Consider the following 19,347-nt stretch of genomic DNA (forward strand, 5'->3'; position numbering starts at 1 on the left):
CAAGGTGAAATCAATACATTTGTGGATGACTGTAACATTAATTAGAGGATGTGAAAGGGATGCTGCCCATCATATATCAAATTGTTGTAGGTTTGGCAGATTTGCAGGGAGTAGGGGGCCACATCCTTCCTAAAAAGTCCTTAGATATTGTGAGAGGAAAGAGGGAAGTGAGGTGTTGGGGCTGACATGTTTGGATGAGGGAGAGAATATCTAGGGTGGAATATGCACCTGATGTTGCATAAGGTGACTGTTAAGTGGAAGGATCTAAAAAAAGGATTAGAAGGCCATTAAATAACCATATGTGGAAGATAATGAATTAGTGGGAAGAATTATGGTGATAAAGGTAAAAGATGTGCCTCTAGTGATGTACTTTGTAAGAAATATATGAATTAGAATGCAGTAGTGGAGGTATAAAAACATTTGCAATGAGATTTACAATGTATGCTTCTGCAGTAAGTGTAGCAGAGGAAATGATGGGGTGGCGAAAGCTAAATTGAGACGGATGGTTCAAGAATAAAAGGGGAATAGGGTCAAGATGGTTTAAGAAAGCCACAAGAAATGGGTCTTTTAGTTGTCAATAAGAAATTGGAGGGGAAATTGATATTGGCTGAGTCTGTGCACTTCTGAATAAGTGAACTGTTGGACTAACCAGTGTATGAAGTACTGAGAAGTTTACTCCAAAAACATGAGTAAAAGGGTTTAAGTTAGGTAGGAGATTTGAGCTGGCTAAATACAAATGTTACATTTCTATATTTGCAGATGTTGAGGGACAGGAATACGCTTAAAGAATGGGCTTGTTTAACTTATTATTGCAATTGTTGTTTTCATATGGCATCAAGGGAAAAGTGAGTGGGACATCTTAAAGAAAAGACACAATTGCATGTAAACAGTGCATGTTCAGCATGCAGATGTAATAAACAGAGCATGCTCAGCATGCAGATGTAATAAACAGAGCATGCTCAGCATGCAGATGTAATAAACAAAGCATGCTCAGCATGCAAATGTAATAAACAGAGCATTCTCAGCATGCAAATGCAATAACAGAAATTCTTTATAGGGGTCTAGGCGAAAGGTTAAGGAATAGGTCGGGTAGGGAAAATAAGATATGAAATAAGGTTGAAGTACTGGAAAAGGGTCGGTGAACAATAATAAAATTAAGGGGAGTAGGGTTAGTATGTAATTTGCAACTAAGATTATTACATCATTGGTACAAGGCACCAAAGAAAGTAAATGAGGAAGGGTGGTGTGAAGCAGGTGTATGCTACAGGTATGATGACGAAAAGACAGATCATTTATATATCAGGTATTCTGTGGGAAAGTGCAAAAGTCATGCATGGTGAGAAGGGTGTGGCCTGAAATATATAAGAAGGATCTAGAGGACATATGGCTATTTTGTTCATTTTATACAGAAGGGAAGGTCTCTTAAAGCAGGAAAGGGAGACTAGACTTGCGCAATGGGTAAAGATGAGTGAAAGGTGTGGTTTTGAAGGGATGAAAATAATTAATAATGAAAAAGGTAAGTAACACAGATTGCATAGGTTGAGTGAGAAAAATAAGAAGGAGTATTAGCTGGCTTGGCTGGGGTACCATTTGAAGATGCAGTGAAGTATAGAATAATGGAAGGTGAGAGCCAGGATGGAAAGGAAGAAGAAGGCTTTAAGGGATGTAGGGACAGTGGTGAAGTGAGCATGGTAGACAGTTATGCTGCTTGGATAAGGAACCTTGAGAACCACTAAGAGAAAAATGTTACATTGTAAGGTAGGGGGCTATCATGGGGGGAGTGTAAAGCTACAGAAGATAATAGGCATGGGATAGGAGTCATGGTAATAGATATCTCAAAATAGAGGCTGCTGTGGTGAGCTGGTCCAATAGTCTGAATGTAGTAGCCTGCCAGCATTAGAAAGGGCCTTTGCTGGTAGAAACATTTTAAAATATATAACGAGTACTTGGTACAGCACAGTGGCACTGCAGATAGCATTGTCGCTTCACAGCAAGAGGTGTGTTCGATTCTTGGCTGGGGTGCCTTCTCTGTGGAGTCTGCGTGTCCTCTTTGTGTTTGTGTTGGTTTCCTTTTTGTGCTTCAGTTTGCTCCCACATACCAAACACATGCAGTAGGTAGACTGGACACTCTAAATTGGACATAGGTGTGAGTAAGCATATGAGTGTGTAGTGTGGAAGAACTATTAAAACCATAGATGTATCAAAAAGGTTGTAGAAGCATTAAAAATCAATCCAAGAAGCATTTTACAAATAGCTGTATTTCAAACCTATACAAAATTAACTATGCATCAATATCTTTTTTATCAATAAATCAAAAAACAATCTCAGTAAAAACACGTAGCAGCATGACAACCAATGGATACAAGCGTGTAGTTAGTGAAGAGGCAAGGGTACAACTGTACCTGCTGTGAATGAAACACCTGCACTGCCTGAGTGCTTTCTAAACTACTCTCCTGTTCTTGAGAAGGAATATCGTTTGTGGTGAAAAGGGATACTGTACATGGGAAATAATGTATATCTGATGTTTATATTTTCCCTAAAATGATCCTCTTTAATAATCCTTTAGCTGTAGTAGGAGATCAAACATTAAATGATATAGTAGATTTCTATATCCCTTCCGAATGCACAAACTAACAACTATGAAGCACATTTTTTAAATGTAACAAACCAGATATATTTTGATAGTCATTGCTTCTATGGGTTATTAGGCATATGATTTTTCAAAAGACTTTTACGTTTATTAATAATTAGATGAAAATAATATCCTTTACATGAGTTATCAAACGACTGATTGGCTTGTTTAACATTATGACACAAAAAAATCACCTTAATAATTGTCATAACTGTGCTATATTCAAATTCACACCAGTCAGTTAAAAACTGAAACTACTGCTTTTTGTTTTCCCCAGCTTGGGATTTTATAACTGAAATGAATTAGCATCACACAGAGCATTTGCTACTGACACTTACCTGCTATTAAGGCAGCAGTAGATGATGGGGTTATACATTGTGGAGCTCATGGCTAGCCAGAAGCTGGCAAGGTATACCTGCTGTATATACTTCCACCTGTTAATCTGAAGATGAATTCCACTCACAATGAAGTAAATATGATAAGGCAGCCAGCAAATCCCAAATGTTACCACCACCACAATCATCATTTTGACTACCTGAAAAAAAATATATATTATTATTCTTTTTGAAGAAACATGGACATCACATACTTATAGGTATGTATACAATAAACAGCAATAATGTTGTTACTGCATGAAACAAAAAATTATAGCAGCGCTATACTGTTTATTCATTATAGAAAACAATACTGTACAAAAACTATGTAATCCTCTGATAAGGTGGTCATCTTGTAATCACTGCATTTACTATATCCTTATTACAAATCTCAGCTTTATCCATGCTCATATTAGCAAATTAGAAACTCATTAGATATGTGGACATTACTATTTCAGGTTTTTTTCTGTACCACCAAGAGTTAATGCATGCATTATATTTGTCAAGAAATAAGGACAGTGACTGTAAAAGCCTAATGATTATTTTATAAATGCACTTGGTTCTTGTGAGGTGTAGTATATATCAGAATTGTAGCTAGTGTCAGAAGCACAGTACAAAGAATTAGTCCAGCCACACCAGCTGCAAAGTATTCAGTGCCACAATTAGCAAATGCCAATCAGTCTTTAGGGCATTACTGTCATTGAGAAATCAATGCCAGTAATGCATTTTTTGGTCACATTAATCAGACCTGAAACACTTCAGCTCTCAGTTTGTTTGTTTGTTTGTGTCTTTTGGCTTTTCCCAGTTAGGGGTCGCCACAGCGTTTGTAATATTGACAGCTGCTTGTTACACTTGTAACAAAGTTTGCTACAGTTTAAAAGGATAAAAAAAAAGAAAAGAATGTTATTGTTCCTTAGTTTAAAGTTCAGGGGGACACCAGATCTGGAGATGGCACTGAGTGCCAGAATAGGCATCTTCACTTCTTATATGTATTTACAAAATGGATCTCAGCAGGTTTTCAGAACAGATATAAGGACTGAAAATTTGAGTATTATTACTTCAACTCTTACCAATTAAATTTAAAGTAAATAACACGAAGTACTACCTAAATTGTATATCTGTCTATCTATCTATATGGTGTACATGCATATGGTCGACCGGTAAATGGTCGACCACATATGGCCGAAAGGAGTGCGGCAACATCACAAAATGTGACTGCAAGTGTTGCGAATCGCAAAATTCCATCCCCTTTTTGACCCATGTTAGCACTCGTTTTAGGCTGTAGAGCGGCCGGAAATGTCGAATCCGATGTTTTTTTACGATATTCCGACCGTTCAGCATTACGAGATTCACTTTGAAATTTCAGTTAACTGTATGGTCAAGCAATGTGCGCTCGACAATATGATTGTAAAGCTATATATCTATATAAAAAAAATGTCAGTTAAATGTATGATTGAGCAATGTGCGCTCGACCATGTGAATGTAAACCTATATATGTATATATATATATATATATATATATATATATATATATATATATATTTAGCTAGCTATAAAGCTATCTAGTTAAACAAGTGTGAGCATACAAGTGATCTAAATGTATAGAAACACGGTTATAAAGTTTTGTAAATAGTGTTTATATAACAGCATTCATTGTAATTGATAGCAATAATGCTTTAAATGATGTGTTCTTGTATATTAGGCTGGATCTTTATGAGATCTCAAACACGGCTAGAGAAGTTGAATGACTGAGGTACCGAGGTATAACAGGGGGCTAAGGAAAGCCCAGTCTAGACAGAATTTATTCTTGCTTAAAGGGAATGCTTAAGGGGAATCATGTGACAAGAACAGTAGCACTGGGCAAGAAATTCATTCGCAGAGAAAGCCCAAATAAGAAGCTTGCAGGGGTAAATAATAATAGGGACAATCTGGGTGACCACTCAGGACCCACATCTGCAGAGGGACCCACTTTGCAATGAAATCAAATGAAGTGAAATCAAAAATGTCGTTATGTCCAGCATGGCTAACTTATTTTAGTTAGCTTATTTGCTGAGCTTAACAATACATAAAAATGATTTAGTCCAAGCTTAACAATACATAAAAAATGATTTAGTCTTAATTTAAAAAAAGGTTAAATGACATTATGAGTATTTATCATGCTATACTGGTGGTGTTTAATATTTGTGCAAGACCAACATAGGGCAGAGAAGCCAATTTCCAAGGAACACATTGTTTATGTATTCTTAAAGTAAAACATGATTCTCTACTTAAATAAATAAACAAACAACAGCAGTGACCCCATCTAAAGTAGCCAAAGCTTTCAGTGTATTGCATTCCCATGATTCAATGGGATATGAATGAGCAGACTGATTAGGTAAGTGCCATTGTGACAAGCCTGATATATCCAGCCTCATCATGGCTTCCAGCCAGCCTTCTCTGAATGAACAATGCCTCCAAATAGGTCTGATAGATGTCTAACATCCTGAATTACTTAATTCCTGACCCCATGGTATTAGTAATTCCATCTCTTTTCAATATCACATGAAATGGTTGTCAGGAAAACCTTTTATTTAGCACAGGTAACTGAAAAGGAATATCTAAAACTCTAAAAGAGATAATCACTCCCTTATACTCAGCACTGATCAGACCAGTAACAGAGTATAATGCCCCATTTAGGATGTATCTCCATATATATATCAGTCAGAAAGACCCCAGGGTTCCTAACCAAAAAGATTACATGTCTAAAGTTCTTGACCTATCAATAGAGGCTGGAAGCTATATCCCTTTATTCTGTGTCTTCTATACTTCTGGGGGAGATGTCTTTCCTCTTACCACACATCACAGGTCCAGTCATGCTGGGCCTCCTTTATCTTCACAAGTCCACTAGTAGAACCAGCAACCCAGATCTTCACCAAAAAATAAGAAAAACACAGCAGAGGGACAGGTTTATAACCCAGTACTTTCAAAGCCACTGGAACAGACTTCCACCACATGTCAACCAGTGTAACTGACACATTTAATTTAAAAATAAGCTACATGACTGGATGGGTATTCACAAATGTACTCTGGGCCCTTCTGGAGAAAAGAGGTGTGGCACCTGATGGAGGGTACTGGCAATATGTAAATGGTTATAATTAGGACAATCATTGAATATAGTGCCCCTTTATCATACATCTGTCTAGACATATGCAACAACTGTAACACACACAGAGATACCTTACTAAAAGGATACAAGGCTTAAAAAACGTATCCTACATGGATCAAATAAAAGCCCTGTCACTGTACTTGGTATCCTACAGACTGCTGAGAGGTGACCTGTATCTGGCATATATGGCATCCTCAGATCTATTAATGCTGGATTTACTCCACATCAGGAAGTCAAATGGCATAAAATATACTTGGTCTGGGGATCTAAACCTCTTCTGCAACATCAACAAAATGGTTTGGCGGGAGAGGCATATTTCACAGAGGATATCACTGCTGTGGAACAGACTCTCCATCTACATAAAACAAAGTTCCTCCCTGTTCATTTTAAAGTGTAGCTTAGATCTATGGATGGGAAATAGAAAATTTACCCCAGGACTGTCACCCGTACTACTAATGGACACAGGCAGCAATTAAATACTTTATCCCATGCATGGGTCCCCTATGGTATGAGTCAAGTTATTCTCATTAGGGTTAATATATAAATAATGGCACGGGAATGGGTAAGGCCAGTCTATATCCAAATGGGATGGGTTGTTTTGAGCACAAAGGGAGAAATTGGCTAGCCTTAAAATGCCCCACAAGGGCAGCTAGCCTAGTACTTACCTATGAACCTACACAACTCAATAGCTTTGGAATATCTATTAATCTATAATTAATGCAATAAATATGCTACCATAGACTTTGTCTCTTTGTAAACATGTACTCCTTTAGTGGTTAGATTGGACTACATGAGAGATTATTTATCAAACAAAAAAAAACAGATCTAAAGAATAATCAAGTTAATCTATTCAAATGTGTTTACTGACTTAGTTTTGAAGAATAATTTCTTCATATTTGAAGGTGTTTATTATCACCAACTTACATGCATAGACATGAGGGCTGATATAACCCCTTTTTGACAACATAATTTTAATAAGACAGGAACAATGCTTTTTATTACAAATGTGTTAAGTGTTCATGACGTTAAGCTTCATGCTCATTACACCGATGGTTCATTTAGCATCTGGGATAGAATAAAACTTGAATATGAACACTTTGATGAACTGGGCCCTGTGTGGAATTTTGCCATCACTCAGGATGATTCTGAGATTCAAGGAAAAGATATTTGGAACTAATAATTGGCTATGTAGTTGGTGTCATCCTAGGGGATCTAGTAAGTATTCACTCTGGATGAGATGGCTGACATGCCTTCCTGCTTTGCCAGAAATGGCCTTCGCCTCTCTTATCAGGGATTTTGCATTCTGGCTAAAGCTTTTGTTGTCCTCATGGTACATTTTTTTAGGCAGAGTCCATCTTATGAATATCACAACCTAGTAAATTTTAATTTGGAACACATTAATGTGGCTCTGTTTAATGCCAGGAGTCTAAACAAAAAATGCCCAATATTGAGGTATTCTTGCATCTTGAACACACTTATGAATGTATGGTTACAGAAACATAGTTTCAGAACAATAAAAATACTCCCTCTGTTTCTGGGTATAATGAATATCACATCTGCAGACCCACTAGTAATTGTGGGGGACTATCAGTATTTGTCAAAGATTTCATTACTAGATTCCTTGGGACATGACATGTTTACTCCCAGAAGTCCAAGTCACCCTACACAAGCCAAATTACCACTTCTTAGCTACTTATAGAACATCTTCTATGTCCTTCTGAGCATGATTGCTATCTTCACACATTAGCTGACATTCCAGTTAAGGCTGAGACATTTCTGCTGGGGGACTTCAACTATCCATCAGTAAACAGGCTGACCTACACTGCCAATGGTCGATATACCAAGCACTTTCTTGATATTATAAATGCTACCTCTCTTTTACACATAGCTAACTCTCCTACTAGGGGCCTGAATATTTTGGATCTCTCATTTCTTGGTCAGCTCCATATGAGTTATTCTGTCTTGTCAAATCAGATCATACTTTAGTGACTTTTCCTTTAAAATTGGTGTTACGTCCACTGTAAATAGCTTTGTGTTTAGGGACTTCTCAAAAGCAAACTTTCTCCAGTTACTTGATGACTTAAATAAGTTCTGCTGCAATCCGCCTCTGAAAGATCCTATTCTACAGTGGCCAGCTATGCCTCTGACTTCTATTTCCACTTAAATAGCTGTATTAATGAGAAGGTCCCTGTTCTCATAAAATATAATGAAAAGCTTAAAAGCAAACCCCCCTCTGGTGAAATACCTGCATAAATTAATTACATAACAAGAGAAATAAACTGTTTGATGCTTATCAGAGGCCTCATTCTACCTACCTGCCTTAAGAAAACACTAAAGCAAACTAACAAAGAGCTTAAGGGAACCAATAGATAGATCAAAGTTGAGTATGAACTTAAAATATAACTTCAAATCTTTCTTTAACACTCAACAGTGTTCACAGCTAGCCCTCAATAATACTACACTATCTGAACCAAACAAAATTGCTAATATAGTAGCTAACAAATTTAGTGCAAATTTTACTCAACCCACAGTTATAGCTATCCCAGATGTTCCACAGTTCCAGCCACCCCCTCTAATTACTATGGAACAAATTCTCTCAGCCCTTTCAAAAACTAAGAATACTTCATTCATGGGCTCTGATAACATACCAGGTTGACCGATTATCAATGCAAAATTGACCTTTCTGAACCCCTACTTAACCTCTTTAATCTAAGCCTCGCCACTGGCTACATTCCCGAAGCCTGGAAAACAGCCATTATAATGCCATTACATAAGGGTGGCCCAACAATGGACCTTGGTAATTACAGACTCATTAGTCCCACTAGCCTCATATATAATGCTATGGAGTGCAATATCTCAGACTTCATTAGCCTGGACATTGGAAATCTCTCAATTTTGGACCAGTATCAGTTTGACTTCATCAAGGGAAGGTCTTTTATCTTTAACATCATTCATTTCTTTGAAAAAAGTAACTGAAGCAGTGAATAGTGGTTATGCAGTTCATACAACATATCTAGACCTGGCCAAGATCTTTGACACTATTCCAGATACAAGCATTATTGATAGACTTGTAAATCTGAATATAAATCCTTATAATGTGCAATGGATAGCTTACTGGTTAGAGAAGCAGTTTCCACTTCCAAAAGTAAAACAGCAACCAATGATGTAACACAAGACTTAGTTTTGGGCTTTATCCTTTTTCACATATATTTCTCAGACTTTCAGACCAGCATTTTTGGCCTATGGTTGACTAAGTTTGCAGATGGCTGTAAACTGGGTGTTATTATTCACTTTTCAACTGACTCACAATTACTACAACATGGCATAGACCATTTAACAATTGGTGCAAAGGCAATGGTCTCAAGTTAAATCTAAAAACATGTAACAGTTAATTTTTGTAAAAATAACAGTTTCACTTAGCATATAGGAGGTGCTTCCCTCCTATCAGACACTGTTGTAAGGGATCTGGGTACTCTTGTTGATAATTCTTTGTCATTAGACCATCATGTCTCCACTGCAGTCCAGAAAGCCTTTTATCTGGCCCATCTAGTTTCCAAAACTATTTCTACAAAATCTAATTCCCCACTTCTCTTATTTTATCAGACACATTATTGAGTAAAATACACTTTTTGGCATGTAATATATAAATGAACATATCACACAACCCGAGAGACCCCAGAGATTCATATCTAAAAAGATCAGTGCACTGAAAAGACTTAGTTATCAGTAGACACTGGCAAAGATTTCTCTGTACTCAGTATCTTACAGACTCCTCCATGGAGATCTATGGCTAGCCTTTCTTACAATGAAAGATCCAACCATATTTTATCTCCTGTTCCTTTGCAGAACTAATGGTATATAAAATATTTGGTTAAAGGAGCTAAGCTTCATCAGCAAGCAAATAAGACACATTGGTCCCAATAGATTCATATCCCAATGTAGCCATCATCTCTGCAACAAACTTCCACTACATGTTAAGGAGAGTAGCACCCTTGCCACCTTCAAGGTAAACAAAGATAACTGGAAATGCAGCCTTACGTTTTATTAGAGTTTGTGAATTGTGAATATAAGGTTGAAATTAATTCTGCTACAAATATATGAAAGATAAAGAATAAAATAAAAAGTTTACTTTAATGTAGGAATATAGCTTAGCAATTTAAAAATGGCAATCATATTGTATGACATAGCTCTGGCTGAAAATTTTTTCTTTTTTTTTTGGAAACACATTAAGAAACAAAACCTTTAGTCTTTTTTTGATACAAGTCAAATGCAATTTTGCATAGTTAATACAGTGATATAAAAGCATTACTACTAAAACTGAATGTATCTAACAACTTTTTCTTTTGTAGACCATTCTGTGAAAATATATTAGTCATGAGCTGTGTCTGCTTTAGTTTTATTTTCTAACTTGATTAATTTATTTTTTTGCAATTACAGAATTTAATTTATGACTTAGAACTGTTCCATTTACTCTTTGCAACTGTTGAATTAACTCTTTTCTTTTATTAATAATTTTATATTAAAAGATTAGAAATAGACTAATATTTATAAAAGACAAGAACTATGTACTACTGCAAGCATTTATACACTGCTGAAAATATACAGTTTTAATGTCATTTTAACCATAACATTGTGGTTATATTTTTCAACTGCCCATAAACTTTAATTGACAGTGAAATATACTCTGAAAAATGCTGTTTACATATTAGTCCATTAGCTGTATGAATACAATATTTGAATATATATATTTTTTAGCTGGGGTAACTAATACTAGTACAGATAAAATGATGGTCTAAAAACCAATGATAAAACTACAACTTGAAACCAGTGATAATATTACAACTTGACAAATTATTTTTGAACTTATTACAATGTATTTTGTACAGTGTGTATTTATACAGACTGTTTGCTATTTATGCATTTTAATCTAGTAGGTACCCTGGACTCATTTTTTTTTAAACATGGTTATTCACACATATTTATTACTAGACATTCATTTTATCTGTACTGATTTTTTTTTGTATCTGTACATACAAAAACTGTAAAGTACATGTAGTCCAGTCTTACAAATTTAGTAACATTAACATTAAGCAAAATTTTGGAAAAATGTTATGTCTCTTTAGAAGTATTTAGTGGAATTGCCACCAGAGGCAACTATGCTTTTTGCATACCAACATTGTTTTGCCAAAAACATATTAAAAATAGTGACCAGTCTTGCTATTAAAAACATTTATGCCTTTTGCATAACTTTATTTTCTCTTGTATAGCTTTAATAAAGCAATTTTAAACCCATTTTCTATAGCTTTGCAGTTTAACATGTTGCAAATACAATTTAATACTATACAATACAATAATAACTAGCATAAAATATTTTGGACTTTTATATTTAATCTGTTTACCAGTGTTTTTTATGCACTAATACCTGTTTTTTTTTTTTTTTTTTAAAGAGTATTGTTGTCAAGAAGGAATGAAATATTATTTCTTTCTGTAGCTCTATTTTAGACCCTTGTGCAGTACTGCTTATACAGTCAGTGTAAAACTGAGAGAGTGCCCCTCCCCCTGTAGTATACTGCAGTATTGTTTATTTGCTTTATGCTGTGAGAATAGAATGTATACTAACCCAATACTTTGGTTATACATTTACTTTATTAAGTTACTAACAAACTATGGACTTTTATCTGATTAGATAATTTTTATAAAGCTTTTGCTGTTTATTACCACTAGTAGGTATTTATACCCACCTGCACAATTGATTTGAACTGTATGCATATTATAGCCCATCTGCTGACTGTACTTGATGTAACTGAGTTTTTTACTTTTCACATTTACTTGCAAACTGATTATTAAGAACATGTTTGCACAATTATGACATTTTATTACAAATACCAAATAGTGCTACATGTAAACATTTAACAATTATATTTTAATAACAATAATAGTTTAGAAAAATATAAGCCACTTGTCTGGCAATCAGTCTTGTTTTTGATTTTGTTTTTACAACATTTCCTGTAACTATTTATCCAGTCTGGGAAGGTCTGAGTTTACATTTTATACTCTGTAAACTATAGTTAACTCTTTTAGCATTTTTTAATACACTTGCAATTTAATAGTAAAATGCAGTTATAAAACAGAATTATAATGTGTTTGTATCTTGCATAACTATGCATTTATACTATATAACTAGACATTTTACAATTAGCTTACATATTTTTTAACTTGGATTTTCGGTATTTTTTTTTATTTATTTAACTGCCCTGCCATTTATTTTATAAAGACTGCTTGATTGATACCATTTGTGATTTTATTTCTTTTTAAAATTTAGAACTTTAACTGTTTGGTGTGGTGTTACTATACAATTATAAAAAATTGTAAAAAAACAAAATAGATATTAGTAATATGTCTGCAACCAGCGAAAAAACAACCAATGAAGTTCACACACAATAATCTGCTGTATTGGGTGGTAGGTTCCCAAGAAGACTTCACAAATTTCTCTTCACACGTTCAGTAATCCTTTGTGCAGATATATCCCAAAGTAATAGCCTCTGTTCAGTTTTCTCCACATAAACAAGTCTGCTTACCTTTAGCAGAAGGTAAGCAGACTTGTTTATCTGGATAAAACTGAACAGAGGCTATTACTTTGGGATATATCTGCCAGAGGATTACTGAACTTGAGAAGAGAAATTTGTGAAGTCTTCTTGGTACCCTACCACCCAATACAATGGATTAAAATAGATATTAGCTTAACTAACATATGTTTATATTTACATTATTTATATTTGCTGTTGCCTGCCTGTTATTCTTTTGCATTGTGACAGATGTATTTTAGATGAAAAGAAAATACATGCATGCCAGTCTCATGACTTTAAATCTTTATTTTAGCATGTCAGTCTTGTGACTTTAAATCTTTACTCTTATTAACTATTTTTATTTAATTTTATGCACTAGAACTGTTTTGTGTACCTTTTGACGATGCTATGAGAATGGCAGTTATTTCCTCTTTTTTACTGTAGTACTGATAAATGTCCTGCTTTAACTGAATGGAAGTTTTAAACATCTGAGAATGATTTGTTTAGATTTTGCCATCCTACCATGTATGCTTAACCATTTTTAAAACACAAACATATTATAAAATATATCTCTTTTGTACAGATCAGTTGTAGTTCCCTGCTCTTTTCCAATGTATGGAGGAAGTGAGTCTCTGTCAGTTTAGCTAATTTATTTTCTTTATTTTGTAACTGCTGTTGAAGAGTTTCCTGTAATGTTGCATGGTCTTTCTGACATTCTTTAGTAAGCTGTTCTGCTGAATTTGAAACTCCTATGCCCTTTTGAAAAAATGTTTGTATAGCTTGTCTAAGCTTTCTGAACTCATTGTGTCTGTCTCTTAGAAGTTTATTACATTTTTTTGTAACAAGATATACTACAGGTCCTGTCATTAATTGATTTGACTCCTGTTGTAACTCTGAAATAAACCTTTTACATGTGGTGACAGAACATAAATGTTCAACATCTGATTATAATGGAAACAGTTTACCCTTAATTAATTTTTTATCATGAAAAGGTCTGTCTTTTTAGTCTATTTTTTAGTGATAGTATGCAATACTTTTTTATGACATGGCACAAAAAAATGCAGTTTTTGTTGAATCACACAATAAACATTTGTCATACCCCACATGTTTTTTTTTTGAGATACCAGTCAAATATTGTAATACATTTGCATAATATCTTACTATCAACCTGCCCTAATAAGGTTTTACATTTACTAATGTGCTGTGTATACCAACATTGCAATTTACTAAAGCTTGGTTTACTCCTGCACGAATTATATCGAATAGCATTCATACTAAAAATGTGACACAGAAAAAAGTCTTACCAGTTAGCAAAAAAACAGGTGATCAGGCTGTTGTTGCTGATGGCTGGAAATTTTTTAGAGTCACTTCAGAAGCTGGGGAAACACAACAGGCAGTGAACTGCTGTGTAAGTAGATGTCCACCTTTTTTTTTGAAGAATTAATGGCACTGCGACTTTCCTGCACTGCAGGCTCAATTTGGATTCAGACGTCTGAAAAAACATTTACTGCTGCAAGCTGCATAAACTGGAATACTTCTGTTTAGAAATTACACATACGTACAAATGTTAGTTAATGCAATTTGACTGAAGTGACCCTCTGCAGGGCTTACCCTTCCCTCTGTGTTTGAATGGAAGTAGGCTTGCCATTGAAAAATTAATTTTAATGGTGCTAAAGCAGGGTGCTGTTACTGTGAATCTTACTGTGATGGCTCCGAAGTCTTCTTAAGACACTCAGTCTTGCTGGCTGTATTCTGCTGAAATCAAAGTCTGGTTATAGTTGCATTTACAGTCTTGTTGCACACAGAAGTTTGCAGAATGTACACTGATAAAAGAATATACTTTGCAGCACCCAACTCAGAGCAGTAACAAATAGCTTTTTATAACAAACCACACAGACTAACGTTGCAGCTTCAGGTACTGTTCTACTTTACTTCTTTAACATGGAGGATGTGAAAGATACAATATTACCTCTGAACAAGTGTGTGTTCCTACACAGATATCTCTAACATAACTGAATTAATACAGATCTTATATACTGTTTTAGTCATGCACACACATATAGATTTCCTCTTCATATTCTATTTTGGAGAATTGCTCATCCTGTTGCAGATGCTGACTTGATGATATTGTTTTTAACAATGCTTTCTTTGTACGAGGTCAGCTTTTTTGACAGTATGAATATATTCTATATTCTATTTTGATCTTTGTATGAGAACATCTGTTCTTGTGCAAATGCTGACTTCAAACTTTTTTAACAATGTCATATGATGCAGATTGTGTTCCTGTTTGTCCAGCCTTTAAGGACCTAGATTAGCTTTTTTCCTGGCAATGTGAAAACATACATCCTCTTTTTACATTTTTGCTCTTACTGACAATGTAATGCATACATAAGAGGTCAGTTTTTACATTTTTTGCTGATTTTGTAGGAAAATATGTCCATTAAGCAAGTTCCTTATTTTTCAAGCCACAGTCATTTAGCATGAATGCTGATCACATATTACTAAACTCTATTTCTGCATTTAACAGAATTACTTTCAACCTTAATATTTTGTTGAGTATATCCTTACAAGTTTCCTCCTGGTCTCCTCTTGTCTTGCCCTCCTTGAGGCTAGAAGGAAATTATGAAAAATGTTTTTTGGCTTGAAGTGGTCTGCAGACCAACTACCTAGTACTTACCTATGAACCTATGGACCTGGAGAGCATGTTCCTCCTCTTCAGGTTGGCCTCTTGAGTCAATGCCACCTTTTTCTGCTCACTGTGTTACAAACAGAACTTTCCACAGTAGCATACATCAGAGCAAAAAGAATGCTAGAACAGTAAGATAAAGTTAGACCATTGCAATGCAAAACCATAGCAAAGTGCTTGCAAAAGAATGCTTTCATTTGTTCTCTCTCTCTCTTTCTCTCTATAATGTTTGTCTCCCACAGTTGGAGCAGTTTAGTCTAGTGCCTCCACATGTCACTGCACTTGTGCCTGCACTGTTCACTAGAGTGGGCGATGCCAGTGGCATCACTCATCACTTTGGCACGTGGGTGCCAGGCATTTCTATTCAGTAGACCAGAGCAAAGGGGAAACAATAGGCCAATGTGCAGAGACATACATTAGTATACCCATAACCATTTGAAATAGGCCCACTGGAGTGAGTCCAGAAACACAGAAACTGATTGGCTGAAAAAAAATGGACTTACATATAGCAAATCCGTGATTATCATTTCCCTGGAATACTTCCTTTTCTGTGAAGTATGGGAATTACAGAGTAAGTATATATACTTTTGGGGGGCCTTGCGACCAACATTGGTGGTGTGAAGGGGGGTTTGCCCCCCTGTAAAAAAGAAGTTTAAAGGGAAGCGTGATGTTCAAGACTCTCTCTTCTCCTAGATTTTATAGATTCATAGATTATTACTAGTCTAATGTGAGGGGGGGTTCTAAGCCTAGCCAAGTTTTCCCTGAAAGAATAATGATATCCTGTATCCAAATAGGATATTGAGTGCCAGGCATTTATAAGCTACCTCTCTCTCCATAAGGGACAGGGGTGTCAGACCTAGTGTAAATTTTCTACTCCCCATCCTGTGGTCTAGGTTGCACTTAAACTGGGTAATAGACAAACTCAGCTTCCCATGAATGGCAAGCCTGTTCAATAGGAGGGGCAGTCTCTGGGACACATATCTGTCTCTCCAGCATATTCTGTTTAATTCATATTCAAAATTCAGGTCCTTAGACCTTGTATTTCTGGTACTGTTCGACTTATGAATATGCAGGAGATTTTTAAGTGTGGGATTTGCAGATGCCTTGTAAGCCAGGCATAGATCACCCCTCAGCAAGCTATAAGAGAGTGACTAGAAGGCAAGAGCTTTAAGGCATTCTGTATAAGGTAGCTTTGTTATATCTTGCATTCTTTTTGTAAGGAACCTCTGATGTTGCTCTAGTTGCTGCATATGCCTGGTCAGGTACATGCCGAAAGAAGCATTGTACTCTATGATTGGGCTGATAAGGGCAGAGAACAGTGCGATAATGACCTCTTTGGACCTGGATGCCATGCCCCTACTTATAAGTTGTGCAACATAAAAGGATTTCCTCAACACTGTGGCCACATGGTAGTCGAAGGTAAGGCTACTATTTATGTGCATACCTAGATCTCTGACCACTAGGTCAACTCTTAAGAACGTATTGTCAGCATAGTAATTAGATGGGATGGGTGACTTCCCAAAGGGTACAATTATATGTTTCTTGGCACTGAGTTTAAGACCATGGCTTTGGCAAAATTTATTAGTCAGATATAGGCCTTTTTGAAGAATGTTAGTGTTTGCATGGGAGTCGATGATAACTCCCAGCTTGTAATCATCTGCAAACTTAGTGAGCCATAAAGTTATCTCATTTGCTTCCATTTTACCTATTTTGACCTCCTGGTGCTGCCAGCGAGCTCATTGGCTATCCAGAGGGTGACAAAATGGTATATATTGAAATTAGTGAGCTTGTCTATAATGCCTGAATGGGTTATTGTATCAAAAGCCTTGGTCAGGCACATTATTGCCTCATCCAATGCTCTGGTGACCCTCTCAAAAAATCCACCACATTTAATACACTTGACCTTCCTTTAACAAAGCCAAGTTATGATGGGTCCAGTATTTGCAAGTTACTGATATCCTCATTTATCAAGTCCATGATAATTCTTTGGCCTTACTTATGTGGCTGGTCAGACTTATGGGTCTGTAGTTACCCAGATCAGTGGTTGTGCCTCCTTTGTGCAGTGAAATGATTGTAGCCATTTTCCATTCCTTGGGCACAAAACCTGACTGTAGGGTCCAGCTGAAAAGTGATTCAAGTGGACCAGAAAGGTTTCATGCTATTTATTAAGCATCCTAGGATGTTATTGGGGCCCACTGATGCAGTGTTTTTGGTCTTGGAAAGTGCATTGATGATGGGTACCTAGTAATGGTTGGGAGGATTATGATATGCTGTATTTCTTTTGGACTAGTGGGGGAGTGCGGGAGAAATTTAAGTTGAGCCTGCTAGTCAAAAAGTTGTCAATGGCCTCTGGTTCAGTGTGGGTGATGCAATTTACAATAAGTTCTGTGCATTGTTGCATATTTCTCCTGAGGTCATGGGCATAGCTTTAGAAAGCTTTGTGGTGGTCATTTGCCTGAGAAGTTATATTTTCTTCAAATGTAACCTTTGAAGTATTAATTAACCATCTTAGCTGCCTGTTTAGACTAGTCATGGGGGCTTTAGTATGTATGGCTTTGTTCCATATATGCTTGGCCAAGATTTTTTTTTCTTTTGTTGTATAACCAATTGATATTGTAATTCCACCAGAGTAGCCTGACTTTTAAGTTTGTAGTATTTGTAATATGAGTGGACACTGCTCTCTCTATACAACTATCAATATAGCTGTACAGAGATTTTGTATCTCAGCATATGCTATGATATTTACTGGGTTAAGGGTTGCTTGGAATTTAGCCAATGTGTCACTTAGTAGAGAAAGATTAGCACTGCAATAGTTCCTAAACGATTTTGGTTTTGATGTATCCCCAGATTCAACTTTTATTTCAAGCAATACTGCCTTATAGTCACATCTGATGAATGAAGACATTACATTGGGTGATGAACATCAACCCCCCCCCCCAATGTTTATGAATACAAGGTCAAGAATGCTTGTACTCCTGGTAGAAGAATGGACCAGAATGTTGGTATTAACAAAATTTAGGAATCACTGGGTTTGTGCATTAGAAGTGGTGTAGGATTACCAGTCTATAGAGAGATAGCCGAGACCCTCCATGAATACCATACTGGGTTGAATGGTGAAGGGTTCTATTACATTGACATAGGTAGTATGAGTTTCCTGGGACATGGAGGGGACCTATAGGTTCAAGGATATGATATGAAACTCTGTTTAAGGTGAGTTGCACATGTACCAGTGGGTCATACACTCTAAATACTCTGGATGTGAGGTTGTTTTTAATACAGACTGAGACTCCTCCATTTGAGTTCCCTCCTGTGCAGTCGGTGGTCTAAAGGTGTGAAAGGCATTATAACCTTGCATTGCTGGGGTACTGTCTGCAACTTTAAACCATGTCTCCATTACTACACTGATGTTTACACTCTCCGGGGACAGGACAGGAAGGCTGACAGGGAGTGGGGTTTCTTGTTAAGACTTATAGCATTGAGCAGTACCACCCTCAGATATTCCTTTGCAGGTTTAAGTTTGGAGGTAATTTGACATTGCCTATAAAAGGCAGTATGTGGGTCGAAAAGGTCTTTGCCAATATCTGAAGGCCTAGACGGGATAAGTGCAGACCGTCCCTGACAACGCAGAGCGGTCTGTCAATCATGTCCTCCCAGGCCATTAAATATTGTACCCTCCTGCACTAACACAAGAACCTATGCCAGTTGTTAAGACCAATTATTTTTTGTTGATAACGTGGCGTCAACACCGCAGAAGGTAGTATGCTGCTCAGTGCTATGCTCATACCTGCCTGAGACACATAATCACCAAGCTCAATCATGTCTTGAATCATATGGTCATGGGAAGTACATCTCAGGTCATTAACACCCACGTGGGCTATGACAGAGTCATACTGGTACCTGTGGTTCAATGTGGTCCCTGTATGATTTGATGGATCCTAGCCTAG

General features: G+C 36.3%; 1 protein-coding gene across 1 annotated transcript in view; it reads right to left on the bottom strand.

Annotated features, from left to right (window-relative positions):
- TACR3 (tachykinin receptor 3) overlaps positions 1-19,347 on the bottom strand; it is a 1,779,424-nt gene that overhangs the window by 644,936 nt on the left and 1,115,141 nt on the right. The window contains exon 4 of the mRNA XM_044062125.1: positions 2,971-3,167. Coding sequence (XP_043918060.1) covers positions 2,971-3,167 — 197 coding nt within the window. The remainder of the gene's footprint in view (positions 1-2,970; positions 3,168-19,347) is intronic.

This window comes from Protopterus annectens, chromosome 2.part1 (genome assembly GCF_019279795.1).
Source record: "Protopterus annectens isolate FY-2018-M chromosome 2.part1, PAN1.0, whole genome shotgun sequence".
NCBI lineage: Eukaryota > Metazoa > Chordata > Ceratodontiformes > Protopteridae > Protopterus > Protopterus annectens.